This window comes from Salmo salar, chromosome 28 (assembly GCF_965601325.2).
Source record: "Salmo salar chromosome 28, fSalSal1, whole genome shotgun sequence".
In the NCBI taxonomy this organism is placed as follows: domain Eukaryota; kingdom Metazoa; phylum Chordata; class Actinopteri; order Salmoniformes; family Salmonidae; genus Salmo; species Salmo salar.
In genome coordinates, this window is record NC_138318.1 from 3,615,973 (window position 1) to 3,634,627 (window position 18,655).

Here is an 18,655-nt window from a genome sequence, read left to right on the forward strand (position 1 = left end):
ACTCTGTAACATAACACATGGGTGGGGAGATGTCAGTGCCTAGACCATATAAACAAAGTAGAATATTACCTCAGAGGAGCTATACATCAATACATTCAAACCAAAATATCTGGCACCATTTATCATCTTATTCTATGAGCTAGTCTTACCTAGCTACAACCCTAATCTCTATGTCAAGATCGCTAACAGTTTCAATCAATTTACACATTTACATTCTACAATTTCAACATAAAAGGTAAGTATCACTCAGATAACCATTTAGACTAACATTTTCTATAGAGAATGTGCTTGTTTACACCACATACCTGTTTAAGAGAATAAAGAAAAAAGAGACAGGAGGAGAAACGGTTAGAGTTGTCACAGCCTCTGAGTGCTGTTGAGGGGAGAGGGCAAACCTCTGTGCTCCAGCGCCCCCTGCAGGTGGCAACAGACAAACAATTCTCAATGGAAATCCTTGGACTCAGCCCAAAATAATAGTGGGTTACAACCTATACAGTCATTGATAACAACATCTAAACCACGTTTTATAAATATACTGAACAAAAATATAAACGCAACATGCAACAATTTCAATGATTTTACTGAGTTTACAGTTCATATAAGGAAATCAGTCATTAAATTCATTAGGCCCTAATTTATGGATTACATGACTGGGCCTATGCCCAACCACTGGGGAGCCAGGCCCAGCCAATCAGAATGAGTTTTTCCCCCACAAAAGGGCTTTATTACAGACAGAAATACTCCTCAGTTTCATCAGTGGCTGGTCTCAGACTATCCCGCAGGGGAAGAAGCCGGGTGTGGATGTCCTAGGATGGCGTGGTTATACGTGGTCTGCGGTCGTTGGACGTACTGCCAAATTCTCTAAAATTACGTTGGAGGTGGCTTATGGTAGAGAAATTAATATTCAGTTCTCTGACAACAGCTCTAGTGGACATTCTTGAAGTCAGCATGCCAATTGCCCACTCCCTCAAAACTTGAGACATATGTGGCATTGTGCTATATGACAAAACTGCACATTCTAGAGTGGTCTTAATTGTCCCGAGCACAAGGTGCACCTGTGTAATGATCATGCCGTTTAATCATCTTCTTGATATGCCACACCTGTAAAGTGGAAGGATTATCTTGGCAAATGAGAAATGCTCACTGACAGGGATGTAAACAAATTTGTCCACACAATTTAAGAGAAATAAGCTTTTTGTGCATATGGAACATTTCTGGGATCTTTTTTTTCAGCTAACGAAACCAACACTACATGTTGTGTTTATATTTTTGTTCAGTATACAATGTGATTCTCTACCCTTATGAGCAGCCACAACTATAGTGTTCGAAAATAAACATTCACACTTAGGTTTCTGTGCCTTTTCAAAACTAGTACATCATAAATTATAAACCTACAATAGCCTACACCATCTCAATTTTAATCTCAAAGTGGGGTTGGCAAGTATCATTTACAATAGATACAAACAAAGTAGTCATAAGGTTGCCTAACAGTAAATGCAAATATAAAATAATTAATCCTTGCGTGTGAGATTTATGTATTGTGTTTAAATTCCATGTAAAAAAAGATTCTGGAATACATTTCAAAGCAATAAATGCGTTGAACAAAAAAATACGAATGCTCTAAGTACATTTAGCATGATGAAAATACATATTCCTATTATTTTTTAATTAGGGTTAGGGCCGAGTGTCTGCAGATTTTTGCTCCACCCTTGTACTTGATTGATGAATTAAGGTCACTAATTAGTAAGGAACTCCCCTCACGTGGTTGTCTAGGTCTTAGATAAAAACAAAAACCCGCACACTCGTCCCTCTGTGGAATGAATTTGACATCCCTGGGTAAGGGGAAAGGGTTAGCGAACATGCTAAGTAGCAAGTAGTTGAAAAGTTGCTAATTAGCTAAAATGCTGAAGTTGTCCGTGATCAGATTCAAAAACAGTTTGCGTTATAAGACCAACCACCCTCCTCATCGTTTTTGCCTTAAGTAACCTGTCTTATCGAACTATACCAAACATAACATACATACGAGTATCTTGGATTTTACGTTTACTATGTTACGTCTAGTCTATGAGACCAGGCTGCCTACATGGAGCTCACTGGTATTGAGGTCGCTGTCCTTTCAGCATCATGAGCCTGTCATACACATCCTTTGACGTGTCACTGTTGTCTTTTTTGGTGATTGTGTGATATTCCGCGTTCAAGTGCTATTTGAAACTAGTAACCTCTGAAATTTCCGACTTGCAAACTGGTTGTAGTTATACACGTGCCGCGTTCAACGAATCAGCAAGTCTGAAATGCACAAGTTTCTTATTTCTGTGTGAGTGGCAGTCCGAAGTTTGGCTCAGTCTCAGGCCTGTTTGATTCTGTTCAGCACATTAAGTGATGCTATGTTTCTGTTATTTTTCTTGATTCGAGTTTGGTACAACATCTTGGAATATTTTTTCCCCCCACTGAAGGCTTAGGTTCAATATCCACGGTTCGCCACTGCGCAAACATGTCTCTAATAGATATAAAGACTGCTCTTACTATCCTCCCTCGTCTCCCTTTACTAATAGTGGGCGTGCAACTTTCAAAAGAATCCCCCCACTCTTCCCTACCAGCAAATCAAGATTTTGACGAGCACGACAAAGTTTGAGCATATTTTTAAACGAAAGTAAAGAACAGTAATGTTACGAGTAAAGTAGGATGCCCAGGTTTCAATAGTTGATAACATGTTTCATGAAATAAGTGTATATACAGTGCATTCCAAAAGTATTCAGACCCCTTCCCTTTTCCCACATTGTTACGTTACAGCCTTATTCTAAAATGTGTTAAATACATTTTATCCTCATCAATCTACACTCACAATACCCCATAATGACAAAGCGAACAGGTTTTTAGAAAGGTTTGCTAATTAAAAAACATACCTTATTTACATAAGTATTCAGACCCTTTGCTATGAGACTCGAAATTGAGCCCAGGTGCATACTGTTTCCATTGATCATTCTTGAGATGTTTCTACAACTTGGGAGTCCACCTGTAGTAAATTAAATTGGTTGGATATAATTTGGAAAGGCATACACCTGTCTCTATAAGGTCCCACAGTTGACAGTGAATGTCAGCACAAAAACTAAGCCTTGAGGTCGAAGGAATTGTTCGTAGAGCTCCGAGACAGGATTGTGTCGAGGCACAGATTTTGAGAAGGGTACAAAAACATTTCTGCAGTATTGAAGGTCCCCAAGAACACAGTGGCCTCCATCATTCTTAAATGGAACAAGTTTGGAGCCACCAAGACTCTTCCTAGAGATGGCCGCCCGGCCAAACTGAGGAAATCGGGGGAGAAGTGCCTTGGTCAGGGAGGTGACCAAGAACCCTATGGTCACTATGACAGAGCTCCAGAGTTCCCCTGTGGAGACCCTTCCAGAAGGACAACCATCTCTGCAGCACGCCACCATTTAGGCCTGTATGGTAGAGTGGCCAGACAGAAGCCACTCCTCAGTAAAAAAAAAAGGTACATGACAGCCCACTTGGAGTTTGCCAAAAGGCAACCAGAGGTGTCTCAGACCATGACAAACAAGATTCTCTGGTCTGATGAAACCAAGATTTAACTCTTTGGCCTGAGTGCCAAGCGTCACGTCTGGAGGAAACCTGGCACCATCCCTACGGTGAAGCATGGTGGCAGCATCATGCTGTGGGGATGTTTTTCAGCGGCAGGCACTGGGAGACTAGTCAGGATCGAGGTAAAGATGAACAGAGCAAAGTACAGAGAGATCCTTGATGAAAACCTGCTCCAGAGCACTCAGGACCTCAGACTAGGATGAAGGTTCACCTTCCAACAGGAAGCACAAAGCCAAGACAATGCAGGAGTGGCTTTGGGACAAGTCTCTGAATGTCCTTGAGTGGCCCAACCAGAGCCCGAACTTGAACCTGGAAAGACCTCAAAAATAGGTGTGCAGCGACGCTCCCCATCCAACCTGACAGAGCTTGAGAAGATCTGCAGAGAAGAGAGAAACTCCCCAAATACAGGTGTGCAAAGCTTGTAGCATCATACAAGAAGATTCAACGCTGTAATCACTGCCAAAGGTGCTTCAACATTGTATTGAATAAAGGGTCTGAATACTTATGTAAATGTGATATTTCCGTTTTTTATTTTCAATACATATGCAACCATTTCTAAAAACCTGTTTTTGCTTTGTCATTATAGGGTATGTGTATAAAAAAAAAAAACTATTTAAATCGATTTTAGAATAAGGCTGTAACATAAAATGTGGAAAAAGTCAAGGGGCCTGAATATTTTACGAATGCACTGTATTCGGCCTGGCGAAGCGATATTACAAGCTGAATGATAATTACTGTATGATTTTTGTTTACTTCGCTGGTCTCGGGAAGAAAATAGCGAGTACTCATTGTCCAAGACCAATTAAAAATGTGTCAGACCCCGAGACAAGACTGAAACACTCAATATGTGGTCTCTAGACCGGTCTCGAGTACTACTACACTGCAATGCATACCAACTTGTGCTTCCAACAGTCTTGTGTCTGAAGGAAGGCAAAAGTGCTTGTTTTTTTTTGATGCCGACATGAAATATGTAAGCCACAAGGGGTCAGGATTGCTCCACTATCTTGTTTCATTTAAATTGGAATACATGATAATGAATAATATTAAATCATTGTTTTGATTGTTGTGCTTGTAAAAATATATTTTCTGTTAGATAATAAAAATGTCACACTTATGTACATATGAACTTGCTTGACTGTGCAAGTCTGACAAATGTCTAAATGTCATGCATTAAAATAGACTCATGGATGCAAAGTTCAGGTGGGGGGGGGGGGGGGGAACTATCATTTTATTTCCAATTAAAATTATATTAAAAATAAACATTGTCAATAGGTGCATTCCTAGGTTGTTGTTGACTATTTTAGATTGGTATAATATTGCCCTTGTAAATCCAGGTGTCTAAAATACATAAAATTTAAAATCTAAAACCATGTGTCCGGGAACCATCTACCACTTAAAATAACTAATGCACCTGTTAAAATGCAGAATATGAGAACAAACATAGCCAGATGAAAGAATCTGGGGAAGCATGATACCAGAAATGTCACCAGACAATGTGGTCTAACAGAAGGTTGGCTAAAGTTAAATCTGCACTCTATGATTCCTCATGTAGTCCACCCCACATCATGTTTCACATACCCAGTAGAACAGTGATCCTGTCATAATTTCAAATGCACTACAAGTATCATGACCAATTATATCTAATGTAGTTGTCGACCCACACAAAACATAAAATACATGGTCCCTTTTCTCAGTGTTGAAAAATACAAACAGCTTGTCTTGAAATAAAATAAGTATCCCTGTGAAGACACTAAAAGCATATGTTAGCTCGGACTGCATTGGTGTAACATGTTGACAATTTACAAAGATACCAGTGTTGACTACCGTTTACTATACTATAACTAACTCCACCCCGAGGACAGACAACTTAGTAAAGCTAGTGTCCATGCAGCCTTCGGCTCAATTGGCTAACATGGCAAGCCATCTCAGATGGTTCTGAAACAGTTTGTGTAATTAGAAATAGATAAGCTTAGCATTCCTGCAACATTATTTTGTTGACATTTAATCTGACAAAGTAAGCTAATTGATTGCACCCAAATTGGCCCCTAACATTTACATCATATTCAACAAATATAGTACAACATCCAATTTGAACCAAACTTCTTCCTTTCTACCATTATGCAAGACATGAAGAATCCAATAAAGTGGTCAAAAGCCACCAGTGGAACCCCCACACCTCTTCCACCCCAACAACCAGTATCAGTTAAGTCTGACAAGCAGTATGGAGCTGCAGCTTGGAACATTACTTGTTGTGGGGGGGGGGGATCCTGATCCCGCGAGCTTACAGTGAACATACATATCCATACAACATTTAATGTAAGCTCGCGGGATCCGGCGGCTTTGCAAGGCTAGGTCCGTAGGAGGCTTTTGATCATTTTATGGGATTCCTCATGTCTTACTCATTGTTAGGAGGAATTATGGTCCAAATTGGATGTTAGGTACTATATTTATTGACGATTATATAAATCCAATAAATTAAAATGGCCAATTTGGGTGCAATCAATTAGAGTCCCAGTGCAGTCAAATATATGAGGTCAGAATAATACACTATGAGGTTGGAAGAACACTGGAAAATGATAATGGCCTTTTAGTGTAAGAGCTGTTTGAAAAGACTACCTGAAATTTCTGCCTGGGATGGAGTTTTGGCCTGCTTGGTGACGTCACCAGGCGGTAATTAAGATAATAGACCAATAAGAAAGAGTTCCAAACATCTCTGCCAATAACAGCTTGTTTTCTGTTTTCCCCTCCCCACTGGGACCACACTCCAAATTCTTGCTTGAGAAATGGCTCTTTGCTAAGGAGCTATTTTTGACCATTTTAATTTAAAACAATCACAGTAAGGTACTTAATTGTTACCCAGAAAATATTTTATACCGAGATAAACGACTGCATTGGGCCTTTAATTTCTCAGATATCAAATTATATTTCAACAAAATAATGTTTCAGGAACACTAATCTTATCTGTTTCGATCTACAGAAACTATTACGACACAATCTGAGATGGTGGGTGTCGAAATCCTCTTAATTGTGCTTTTTGAGGTGGAACGACCCTCATCCCTGTTTATTCAAGCTGAACTAAGAAACCACCCACAACAGCAAAGGGAATGCATGCAGGATGACACTTTTTGCTGGAAGTTATTAATAAAACGCAGTCAAAGTTGATTGCAAGATAGTTTTGCAAGACAACTTTTCATGGACTCCAAATATGTATTCACGACTTTACTGCGACAGTTATGATCACACAATAATAATAAATTACATTTGTAAAGCACTTTTCATTATACAGAATAATCTCAAAGTGCATAAAATAAATTTAAAAACAAATATAAAAATGTTTTTTTTTGGGACAACTAGACCAGGCAACTGACACAAAGAACACAGCTGACGCTACAAGGGACAAAGACAAGCCCAGCTTTCTTTATCTAACTTTGCATTGTTGGAAAAGGACCTGTAAGTAAGCATTTCACTGTTAGTCTACACTTGTTGTTAACGAAGCATGTGACAAATAAAATTTGATTTAAAAGTCTTCCTAAAGAGAAAGGTCCTTAGCCCATTTTAAAGGAGCCCAGAGGCTGTAGTGCCTTCAGGTGGTCCGGGAGGGCATTCCAGAGGCTGGGGGCGGTCAAGCTGAAAGTCTGATCCCCCAAGGAGCTGAGCTTGGTCCTGGGGGCGTGGAGTCGCTTGTCCTAAGGGTGCAGGTGGGGTTATGGAGGGAGAGTAGTTATTTTAGATAAGGAGGGGCATTGCCATGAACACACTGGAATGTCCGCAGGAGGGTTTTGAATTCAATCCGTAATGAGATGGGGAGCCAGTGCAGAGAGATGGCGCGATGGGGTTGATGTGATGGCGTTTCCGCACTCTCATCAGGATCCTGGCAGCGCCGTTCTGGATGTACTGGAGCTTCTGGAGACTCCTGCCTGGGTTCCCGATGAAGAGTGTGTCGAGGTAGTCCAGCCTTAAGGCGATAGAATGACGCTTTACGCGGTTGTTTGACGAGGCTGTCAAAGGTCAGGGAGGAATCAAGCTTTACACCCAGACTGGAAACTCAGGGGGAGAGAGGCGTGTTTCTGTCCTGCTATGGTGAGGTGTGTTATTGGTGAGTGCTGGACCTGATAGTGGGTGCCAACAATGCAGGGCCTCGGTTTTGCTGCTGTTCAGTTGAAGGAAGTTTTGCTTCATCAAGGCAGGTGTTCAGATGGGCACATGCATCAGAGGGACTTGGGGCAGGTTGGGACACGTTCGCCCCTCATAGTCAAGCATACAGCATTAAGGCATGTGGACTAACGGACAAAATAATTGTCACATTAATGCCATTGGGGCACCACAGCCGGTTGAGTAAAATGGACTAATTCCCTTATAAGCCCAAGTTCACAGGGTATACAGAGTTCATCAACGCAAGCGAAGCAGAGCTCAGCTGGGGTGTGAGAATAGGCGTGCAGGGTGAGTGAGAGACTGGTTATGTCTTTGGCAGAAGATATTCCACTATCCATTGTTCAGGTTCAGAGTGCATGAGGCAGCCTAATATCTAGGGCTCCATCTCTGGGCTCACAGTCTGGTTTGTAGCAGCAGTGAACGCATGGGCCTCCCATTCCTGGCTCACTTCTGAGGCCTCAGTATTACCCTCCTGGGCTAATGAGATGTCCTGCTCTGTACAGTGGCCCTCAAACTCCAGATGACTGCTCTCTTGGATCCTCATGTCCTTTAGCTCAACTCCATCACCCACTAGCTCTGAAGATTCATTCTCTAGGGTTTTCGCTGAGTAACTGTTGACCATGTACAAAATATCCCTGTCCTCTCTAACTTTGACACAATTGGTCCCCTGAGCATTGGGTACCTCAGTTGCGATTTCATCATGTGAGGGACCTCTGTTAGTTTTGGGAATTACAGTGTCTGGGTTGTTGCAGGCTTTTTCTGCCTCTGTGCAAACTGTTTGGTGATTTTCCTTCTCGGGAGCTGTCTCCATGTAGTCATTCGTCTCTTGTATTGCATTGTCGTTATTGGCAGAATCCTTGTTGTCGCTCTCCTTATGGCTACTCCCATCAGATGTTGTTGCCCCAACCAGCTGATCATCTACTTGTTGAATGTCCAAGGGAGCATTCTTCTTCTGGGGTGTCTCATCGCCACTTTCTACCTCTTGGGTTGCAACATCTCCACTTTCTACCTTTTGGGTTGAGTCATCAACACGTTCCACCTCTTCTGATGCGATCTCATGACACTCTTCCTCTGGGCTGATCTCTATGTGGTATTTAATCTCATCCATGTGCCCTTGGCTGTCCAGCTCAATGGCTGTTAGTGTGTCTTTGTTGCTGTCCCCTTCCGAGGTTGTCTTCTCATGACTGATGCTTTCTTGAGCTTCCTCCGCAAGGCTAAGGTCCTCTAGAACTGTCTCCCTTAGGCTATCTCCATCTCGAGGAGTTTCCTCATGGATGTCTAGCTCTGGGCTACGCTGTTTGGGAGGGATTGTCTCTGTAGTCGTGTCAGTATTGGCCTCTTCTGATACACACTCCTTCTCCAGGCCTGTGGCCTCTTCCTCAGGTGTCTGCTGTTTACATTCCCCTTGGTGGATCAGTTCCTCGTGGCTATCTGGGTCTAGGCTACTCTGTTTGGGAGGGATTGTCTCTGTAGTTATGTCATCAGCATGGCTCTCCTCCTTAATGACCCTCTCAGTCGTCACCTCCACTACACACTCCTCCTCCAAGCCTGTGTCCTTTTCAAAGTGCACTTCCACAGGTGTCTGCAGTTGACAATCACCTTGGTGGTGGATCATCGCCTCATGGTCGAGCCTCTCTGGAGTAGATTCTTCATGGCTGTCCCACTTAAAGATAGTCTCCACTGGGCTTTGTATCTCCAGGATGGCCTCTGCCTGGACTACATTGCGGTCCTCCTGGGTGACCTCTGGGGAAAGGGTCTCCACAGTGTCTATGTCATGGGTGTCAGCTAGGAACTTCTCAGTCCATAGGCCCTCTGGCTCACTGGAGGCGAGGTTCACAGGGCTGAGGGGCTCTTGACATTGCAGGGTAGGTAGATGAGGAGCAGGGCTGTGGGGAAAGAGAAGGCCATAGAGTACCACTACCTTTATATTGACATGTAAAACAGGTATGGGTAACAGATTGATGCTGAGAGTCAGATTTTTCACTTTAAAAATGCATATCAAACTAAAACCAATAATTGCAAAGTTAAGCAAACGATGCAACTATGCACAAGGACTACTTTTAACAATTTTCAGACATTTTTATAGACACATTTACTTCAAGAACAGTGCAGATGCAAAGCTTAGAAACAGAATAACACCTTGTGCTGTTTGTGCCGTCCTTCTGTTACCAAACTTCTCATCTGCAGTGTTCTTAGAGTAAATGTGCGTTTGTCCAATCTTCCGAGATAATTGTTAAAAGTCGTCCTCATTCTGTTACCGTAGAATCGCATGCATCTGCAAAGACTTAGGCTGAAATTCAATCCGACCGGCCCTTTTTGGCTCTGCACAATTTATAGGCAAAGTTAACCTAACGTTCAAAGTAAACGCTGAAGATGTCGGATTAATCGGAAATTACCTTTACATGTCCATCGCGCTACAACGCGGGTCTTCCGCGGTCCAGATTGAATCCTGGCCTAAAACAATGTGTTAATTGAACACACTCAAGTCTATTCAGGAGCACACCAGGCGTTTAAACTGAAACCTACGCCTTATTTGGGCCCGTGTGTACAGTTTGACCTGCTCCAGTCTTACCTCTCCATGGACTCATAAGGAACTGGAGTGAGACTAGGCTCCTGGGTCGAGTCCTCTTCCTGAACCCAGCCCTGATTGGACGAGGCATAGGTGAGGATGGCCTCTGTCACAGTGTAGGGGGTGTGGCCCTGCACACAGTCTAGGATGTGACCAACCGGCAGTTGGGTTTGCAGGAAGAGGTGGAGCTGGCTGTCTGACAGACACACTGTCATGCTGCACACTCTGAAGAAAGATAAACAAGGTATGTCAATGCCACGCTCAATGCTGTGGTCTCTTTATCGTTGACTAGTCATGGTACCATTTTTCCTTTGTGCTCATTCTAGGTGTGACAATGACAAATAGAGGGAACAAGCAAGCACTATAATTGAAATGGTGAAGTCATTGCTAATTATTAACTTAGGAGAGGAACTGACTTGGCCAGGAAGGACTGCAGGCCTTTCCTCCTCTTCTCCAGGAAGTCCTCACCACTGAAGGAGAAGAAGGACTTGCTGGGCAGGTCTGGGACAGGTCTATAGGACAGACAGGGACAGAGAATAACCCATAGCTCCCAGAACAGGACAACTTCACATTGGTGTTTGTAATTATTTTTCAAACAAGCAGTTAAGCCAAGCACATTGGGGGAGAATGCGATGACTTACACCAAGCCAGTGTTTTTCTGCATCCTCTTCTTGAGCCAGACAAACTCACTGTAGCGCCGGCGCACACAGGACGTCTTAGCCGTGAAGGACTTGCTGTTGGTCTGTGAGTAAAAAGAGATGGTGCACCATTACATCCTGCGGATACAGACAACACCAATGGGAGTGAAAACATCAAGCCCAAACTAGAGAGCTGGGCAATATGGACAAAAAGTAATATTGCAATAAATTGACTTTCCATTAGTGGCAGGGCTCTAGACTAACCTTTTCCAGGCCAAGTAACACATGAAAGAAGTTATTTATCTTACATGTTCAGGGAATGCATGATGGATATTTTGATGTGCAACATGTCAAAATAAGACTCAGAATTATCCGATTTATTTTTGGCTCTTTAGAGATAATTTGCCTGCATATTTTTTGTGCATATTGGCCTAGGCTATATAATTCACCACTTGAGGAAGTGGGAACTCAAAACACACCAAATGTTATATTGCTGCTGGATAGCCATGTAATTAATCTAACAGTCAATTTAATGTCCTACAAAAAAGGTTTCATCATCTCAATTACATATTCTGTTTAGCGGTGTTTTTTCCTCAATACTCAGAGTAAATACTGTTATAGTTTTTTACACTCAGAAAGCTGTGACTCTCCTCAGTAAAAGTCATTGTTTAAAAACAGTGTTTTACATTTTGAAATGTTGCTCTTTTTTTTTTATCATATGCTTGTGCTTATCAGAAAGCATCTCTCCCTTCACTCCATGCGCAAAGGGGGGAGAGGGAGTGAGAGTCGGCAGTGAAACGGGGACACGAAAGGGCAATTTTTCTTCCATTTTCTACAATGTTGCAAACTAGCATACACAATAACTCTGCAAAATGTGTCCTAAACGGTCGGGGAAAAAAAATTACGAACATAACACGCAGCACCCCTTCTTCTATGGGCATGTGGGGGAGGGTTCTTGAAATGTAACAGCCAATAAAAAAGCCAGAGGATCATTCTAGCAGTTTCGGCTAATACAAAATTCTCTAGACCTCCAAAGGAAGCGTAACAAACAATGTGATTTTGAGGTATGTATGGATGTGTGAGACTGTTGATCAAATGTGACCCGTTTCAGGAAACTAGGTGTATGTCGTGGGTCACTACTTCACAGGAGTCATTTGAAAGTACTTTTTTAATTTTTTTTAAATCAAAATAATTTTTTGGCAGAAGTGCCTCGAACATGTGCACTTTCATGTGCCTTAATAACAAACTTGTATGCCATCTGTAAATATGAATAAAATTGTTAAATTACGAGCCTAGTTTTTTAAGTCACAGAAAAAGTAAGCAACCTTCCCGCTACCCATGATTGGCTGAGATAATGAGTGGGCTGGACATGCCGAGAATGGAGTTTGGATTGGTCTGCCATATAGCGTTTGTCTATTTGAGCTGGTCAGTTTGTGTAAGCAATCCGGTCTAACGCAGCTTTAAATAAATAAATAAATGTATTGCGTAGTAAAACTTAACAAAAAGACAACTATGCAAGTATCCATTTCAGTAGAAAGTCATTGCAACAACTGTTTCAGAGCACTCTCGTCTGAGTGTGCCAGAGCGCAGAATAACTGATGAATTTACCAACGCTCAACACCGGTTGAATTGCTGATGGGAGTAGTAGGGCGGTGCGATGTGGTCAAAATGTCAAATCACTATTTCTTTTACATTTTTGACTGTATTTTATGCAACACGCAGTGGCGTGTACTCATGGATACCAAGGGAAGCCAGGTTTCCCCCCCAAAAAATGAAAAAACATAAAATAATATATCTTGTCTCTTTGTGTTTCATTTTTTCCTTCACTTCGTTAGAGGCTGAATGCATCTCACTGGAGAAAGCATCCGAAAGAGCAAAACAGCACCCCTCTGTCTCTGTATGTGTAGGCCATCAATCTGATGCTGTTGGGTCCAAAAGAGTATGACATTGATGCCGCCTGCGAGCCAGCGAGCATTTGGCCTCCCTTGATAAAAAAAAGTATAAAATAGTCAATCAGTGTTGAGCTCAACTGTGAATGGTCCTGGCACACAAGGGAAGCCGGTTTGGATATGGCGTCACTCCTATTAAATCGCATTGAGAGCATACGTCATTGACAGAAACAACTTGAATTGTTGCACGTTGTTGTCATCCGGTGGATAAAAATTGGCCCTTTGTTAAGTTAGCCATGGATGGAGATAGGGATTTGTGTTTACTTAATTCTCTGTACTGGCCAATGATTTATAACGGCGATTCCGATCCAACCATTAATTCATACATTGTTGTGCCCCTAGCCTGAGAGGATGGAAGTTCAATACGTAACTAGATATAGAAGACTAATGTTAACTATCTAACGCTGCCCATGAAAGGAAGTTAGGCTACCAAACAAGCATTTTAGCCAGGTAGCCTAGGACAAAGCGTGTACTGTATGACAGAGTGATAGACCGTTTTGCAAACATGAAAGAGAGGAGGATGGCATTGGCGTTTCTCTACAAGTAGGTAGAGTCAACATGTTTTTCTACTTGCACGAACACACCCGCACACAGGAATCAGAACAATGGGCAGCCACATAATATTTAGCTTATGTTGACTGGACTAATAGTCTTTTGTATCTTTAGTTCTCACTGTATTAGACTAAGAATACGGTGTAAACGGAAAGTATTGAGACCCCTTCACTTTTTCCACATTGTTACGTTACAACCTTATTATAAAATGTATTAAATCTTTTTTTTTCCTTCATCAATCTACACACAATACACCATAATGACAAAGCAAAAACAAGTTTAGACTTTTTGCAAACGCATGAAAAAAAGTAAAACTGAAATATCCCATTTACATAAGTATTTAGACCCTTTACTCAGTACTTTCTTGAAGCACCTTTGGCAGCGATTACAGCCTCGAGTCTTCTTGGGTATGACGCTACAAGCTTGGCACACCTGTATTTGGGGAGTTTCTCCCCTTCTTGTCTGCAGATCCTCTCAAGCTCTGTCAGGTTGGATGGGGAGTGTCACTACACAGCTATTTTCAGGTCTCTCAAGAGATGTCGATCGGGTTCAAGTCCGGGCTCTGGCTGGGTCACTCAAAGACATTCAGAGACTTGTCCCGAAGCCACTCCTGCGTTGTCTTGTGTGCTTAGGGTTGTTGTCCTGTTGGAATGGTGAACCTTTGCACCAGTTCGAGGTCCTGAGCGTTCTGGAGCAGGTTTTCATCAAGGATCTCTCTATACTTTGCTCTGTCCATCTTCCTCTCATTCCTGACTAGTCTCCCAGTCCCTGCCTCTGAAAAATATCCCAAAAGCATGCCACCACCAAGCTTCATCATAGGGATGGTGCCAGGTTTCCTACAAACGTGACACTTGGCATTCAGGCCAAAGAGTTCAATCTTGGTTTCATCAGACCATAGAATCTTGTTTCTCATGGTTTGAGTCTCCTTTAGGTGCCTTTTGGCAAACTCCAAGCGGGCTGTCATGTGCCTTTTGCTGAAGAGTGGCTTCCGTCTGGCCACTCTACCATAAATGCCTGATTGGTGGGTGGTGTGCTGCAGAGATGGTTGTCCTTCTGGAAGGTTCTCCCATCGCCACAGGCGAACACTGGAGCTCTGTCAGAGTGACCATCGGGTTCTTGGTCACCTCCCTGACCAAGGCCCTTCTCCCACGATTGCTTAGTTTGGCTGGGCGGCCAGCTCTAGGAATAGCCTTGGTGGTTCCAAACTTCTTCCATTTAAGAATGATGAAGACCACTGTGTTCTTGGGGATCTTGGGTACCCTTCCACAGATCTGTGCCTCGACACAATCCAGTCACAGAGCTCAACAGACAATTCATTCGACCTCATGGCTTGGTTTTTGCTCTGATATGCACTGTCAACTGCGGGACCTTCTATAGAAAGGTGTGTGCCTTTCCAAATCATGTCCAATCAATAGAATTGATCACAGGTGGACTCCAATTAAGTTGTAGAAACATCAAGGATGATCAATGGAAACAGGATGCACCTGAGCTCAATTTCGAGTCTCATAGCAAAAGGTCTGAATATTTATGTAAATAAGGTATCCAGTTTTTTTTTATTTGATCAATTTGCAAACATTTTTAAAAACCTGTTTTCACTTTGTCATTATGGGGTATTGTGTATAGATTGATGAGGTACATTTTTTATTTAATCAATTTTAGAATAAGGCTGTAATGTAACAAAATGTGGAAAAAGGGTAGGGGTCTGAATACTTTCCGAATGCATGTTAGGTGATTTGATGATGTTGAAATGTTGAAGTTGAAATGGACCTGGAATAGTGGACTGTTTTCTTTGCGACTTGCGGTAACAACTCCTCGATCACACCTACAGCGTCATTGCGCAAAATGGTAAGCAGCATTATCCGGATATGTGTGCAACAAAAGTGACTGCCAGTGATTTTACCCATGCACCGCTACTGGCAACACATACATTCTAAGTGATATCAATGGGTCTTTCTCCATTCTGATTGTTTTATACTGTTCAATTCAACTGGAACCTAAAATAATTTCCTGCATTTCCATACATTTCCACACTGCCACGTAAGGTTGCACGATATGGGCAAAAAAGCAAGGCCTTATTTTAAACCAAATGTTGCAATTGCGATTTCACTTGTGATTTAGATCAAAACACTTGGGTGAACTGTTAGCATCATGGAAATAGAATGTTTATTCTAATTCTATAGCTGAATAAATAATAGTGTTGTTTGACATGACAACGAATGAAAATGCCTGGGAGGAGTTATTGTGACAGGGTAAGAACCAAAGTGATGTTCAGTGTTTCCTAGGGGACCCTATAATTGTTGGCTACATTACGATGCGTTCGTAAATTCACTCTGGCTATCTACTCCGATTTCAGAGCATTCTCGTCTGAGTGTGCTAGAGCGCAGAATAACTGATGAATTTACGAACGCTCAACACTTGTTGAATATAGCCGGCAGCAGCAGTTACAGTCACCAACGCGCTGGATAACATGAACACCCTAACCTTCTCTGCTAGGCCAATAAAATGGTCAGAGTGAGATGCTCTCATTTGTGTCTGGAAGTAGCTAGCAAGCTAGCCAGTTTGCTTGGGTGCTTTACTGCCGTTGAGGTCAGAACCATCGGATCAACCCTACTCCTCGGCTGAGAGTCCAGTGTGCACTCTGAAAGCTCCGACAGCGAAACGCTCTGAATTTACGAACGCCCAAAACACACACTGGCACACCTTAAATGTTTCTTCATGTAGCCAACATATTCATGCTATGCCTATTTCGCATTGAGTTGAAAGAGCGGAAAGGAATGACTCAAGTAGCGGTGTAAACAATAAAGGATGTTACACACGACATATCAAATAAAATAAAAAACAATCAAATACCGTTATAGAAGGTAAAGTAAAAACCCAGACATGTCCGTGCATAAATACCGGTATACTGTAACATACGGTATACCGCCCAGCCCTAGGGAGTATTTGTTTTTTCTGATCCTGACTCATCTATGACAAATGCATACAATGAGAGTCTTAAGTAATTTCAAACTAGCCCTTCCCAAGACTTGGGTTTTACAGCTCTAATATGGCCTAAGGACTTACACACTCATTGAGACAACTGCTTCTTTGTAAAGTTTAGCCTATGTTGATGGTGAATGGATACTCACGTGAAGGAATATCTTGAAGTCCACGTACGAGTTCCAAGAGCCTTCATTCTGAACCCGAGGGTCTTGGACCCGCACTGCAACAAATACCTACAGAGACAAACAAAGAAGTGGTTTCACTAACAGAGGGAACTACAAGCATTTAGTTTAGCTAAATGTATGAATCAACAGCTTGAGCAGTGCAATGAGGAAGTGATACAACATGGTGTAGGTGGTTCAAAGTCATGGATGGCTCTTGACCCACTACTGTATAAACTTTTTTTTTTTCACCCAACAATTCTTTGTTAACCTGAGGCTACAATGGAGAAGAAGAAGGTCAGGGTAAAAGAGTGAATGAGGGTAACTTACATCTTCTTCGTGATTCTTCATCATCCTTATGTAGGCTGCACAGGAGACATCTGCCAAACAAAGAAGAAACCAAAGAATCATTAGAAACAATTCATCAAGTGGGAAAGAACTCAGCCAATGCTTCTCTTCCGCAAGTCTTACTAAAGTACTCACATGTCTCATCCTCTACTTTAAGGAGGACAACGTTTCAGGGCCACAATAAGTTGTGAAAAATGTATGCAAGTGTAACATCTCAAATGCAGTTAGTATTTGACTTGTCTTTCTCTTTGACGTTAGCCATGTTGGGAACAGAAGAGATGACTGGGATGAATTCCTTCACTCGCCCTTTCTCCTGAAGATAAACGCCCTCTTTATAGTACAGACACTGCATTGGAAAAAGGTTTAACTCCCCCACCACCAATCACTCGCCACTCCTGTGTAAGAATAGGATTTGCATTCCATGATGATTTGATACATGCCTGTCTTTGACTGTTGCCACATTCTATAAACGAATTTTCATAACATTCAAGTCACTCTGACACCAACAGTTAGTCTAGCTCTAGCTAGCAAATGTGTGGGTAACGTTAAACAAACTGATGAATGATGTTTTGGATTGATAACTAATACAAGGTTAGTCACTTACTTCCATATGGTAATCAGGGTATCACGTCTTCTTAAAAACTTGTTTAGAAAGAGCCACAAATAATTAGCTAGTAATAATTAGCTGTTTAGTTTGTGAGAAGTACGGCTATAGCAAACGTTATCTAACTCTGCTGAGCTATTCATGAGTCAGAGGTTTTTGTACAAATGATTTCATGTCACGAAGGTCTTAGAAAGTACATAGGCTGTGCACTACCACAGATCTGTATCTTTAGTACAACTCTCTGACTACAATTATGGCGAATTCCAATAAAATCCTTACCAGGCAAAGATCTGTGAAACTCGGCGCAGCATCAACTCTATTTTTGTTACCTTTGTGTGTAGCAAGCAGGCAAAAATAAAGAAGTACTTCCGGGTAACCGATTTTTTATTTTCTTCTTCTGTATCATGGCGTTTGTATTTTTTGTTTGTGCATGCCGCCACCTACTGTGTGGTAGAGTGCATTCAATTAAATCAAAATGTATTTGTCAAATGCGCCGAATACAATACGTGTACAGTTGTGCCCAAAAGTTTTGAGAATGACACAAATATACATTTTCACAAAGTCTGCTGCCTCAGTTTGTATGATGGTAATTTGCATATACTCCAGAATGTTATGAAGAATTAATTGCAATTAATTGCAAAGTCCCTCTTTGCTATGCAAATGAACTGAAACCCCAAAAACATTTCCACTGCATTTCAGCCCTGCCACAAAAGGACCAGCTGACATCATGTCAGTGATTCTCTCATTAACACAGGTGTGAGTGTTGACGAGGACAAGGCTGGAGATCACTATGTCATGCTGATTGAGTTCGAATAACAGACTGGAAGCTTCAAAAGGAGGGTAGTGCTTGGAATCATTGTTCTTCCTCTGTCAATCATGGTTACCTGCAAGGAAACACATGTCATCATTACATTTAACATTTTAGTCATTTAGCAGACACTCTTGTCCAGAGCGACTTACAGTAGTGAATGCATACATTTCATTTCATGCATTCTTTTTTTGTACTGGCCCCCCGTGGGAATTGAAGCCACAACCATGGCATTGCAAACACCATGCTCTACCAACTGAGCCACAGGGAAGCCATCATCATTGCTTTGCGCAGAAAG

The 18,655-nt window shown here is 41.9% G+C and overlaps 1 protein-coding gene across 5 annotated transcripts; it reads right to left on the bottom strand.

Annotated features, from left to right (window-relative positions):
• Positions 1 to 4,798: 4,798 nt before the first annotated feature.
• On the bottom strand, positions 4,799 to 17,925 carry LOC106589286 (uncharacterized). 5 transcript variants are annotated; one of them, XM_014179053.3, is made up of 8 exons: positions 17,829 to 17,895; positions 17,550 to 17,587; positions 16,928 to 16,977; positions 16,583 to 16,669; positions 10,957 to 11,057; positions 10,732 to 10,827; positions 10,319 to 10,540; positions 4,799 to 9,632 (listed from the first exon to the last, which is right to left on the bottom strand). In XM_014179053.3, the coding sequence occupies exons 3-8, from the start codon at positions 16,949 to 16,951 to the stop codon at positions 8,120 to 8,122; spliced, it is 2,043 nt and encodes a 680-aa protein (XP_014034528.2). In that variant the 5' UTR covers positions 16,952 to 16,977; positions 17,550 to 17,587; positions 17,829 to 17,895; the 3' UTR covers positions 4,799 to 8,119. The 5 variants fall into 5 exon arrangements, with proteins under 5 accessions (XP_014034528.2, XP_045566034.2, XP_014034527.2 ...); XM_045710078.2 differs by having other exon boundaries at positions 16,928 to 17,340; positions 17,829 to 17,894; XM_014179052.3 differs by lacking the exon at positions 17,550 to 17,587 and having other exon boundaries at positions 17,829 to 17,925.
• Positions 17,926 to 18,655: the final 730 nt, after the last annotated feature.

What these genes read in the sequence shown, in the direction of transcription:
- LOC106589286 (XM_045710078.2), bottom strand. Translation starts at nt 17,089, where the DNA reads ATGAGACATGTGAGTACTTTAGTAAGACTTGCGGAAGAGAAGCATTGG. An exon ending in TGAAGAATCACGAAGAAGAT is followed by an intron (nt 16,670 to 16,927) that starts GTAAGTTACCCT and finishes TTGTCTCTGTAG; the next exon opens with GTATTTGTTGCAGTGCGGGT. An exon ending in CCTTATGAGTCCATGGAGAG is followed by an intron (nt 9,633 to 10,318) that starts GTAAGACTGGAG and finishes CTTTCCCCACAG; the next exon opens with CCCTGCTCCTCATCTACCTA.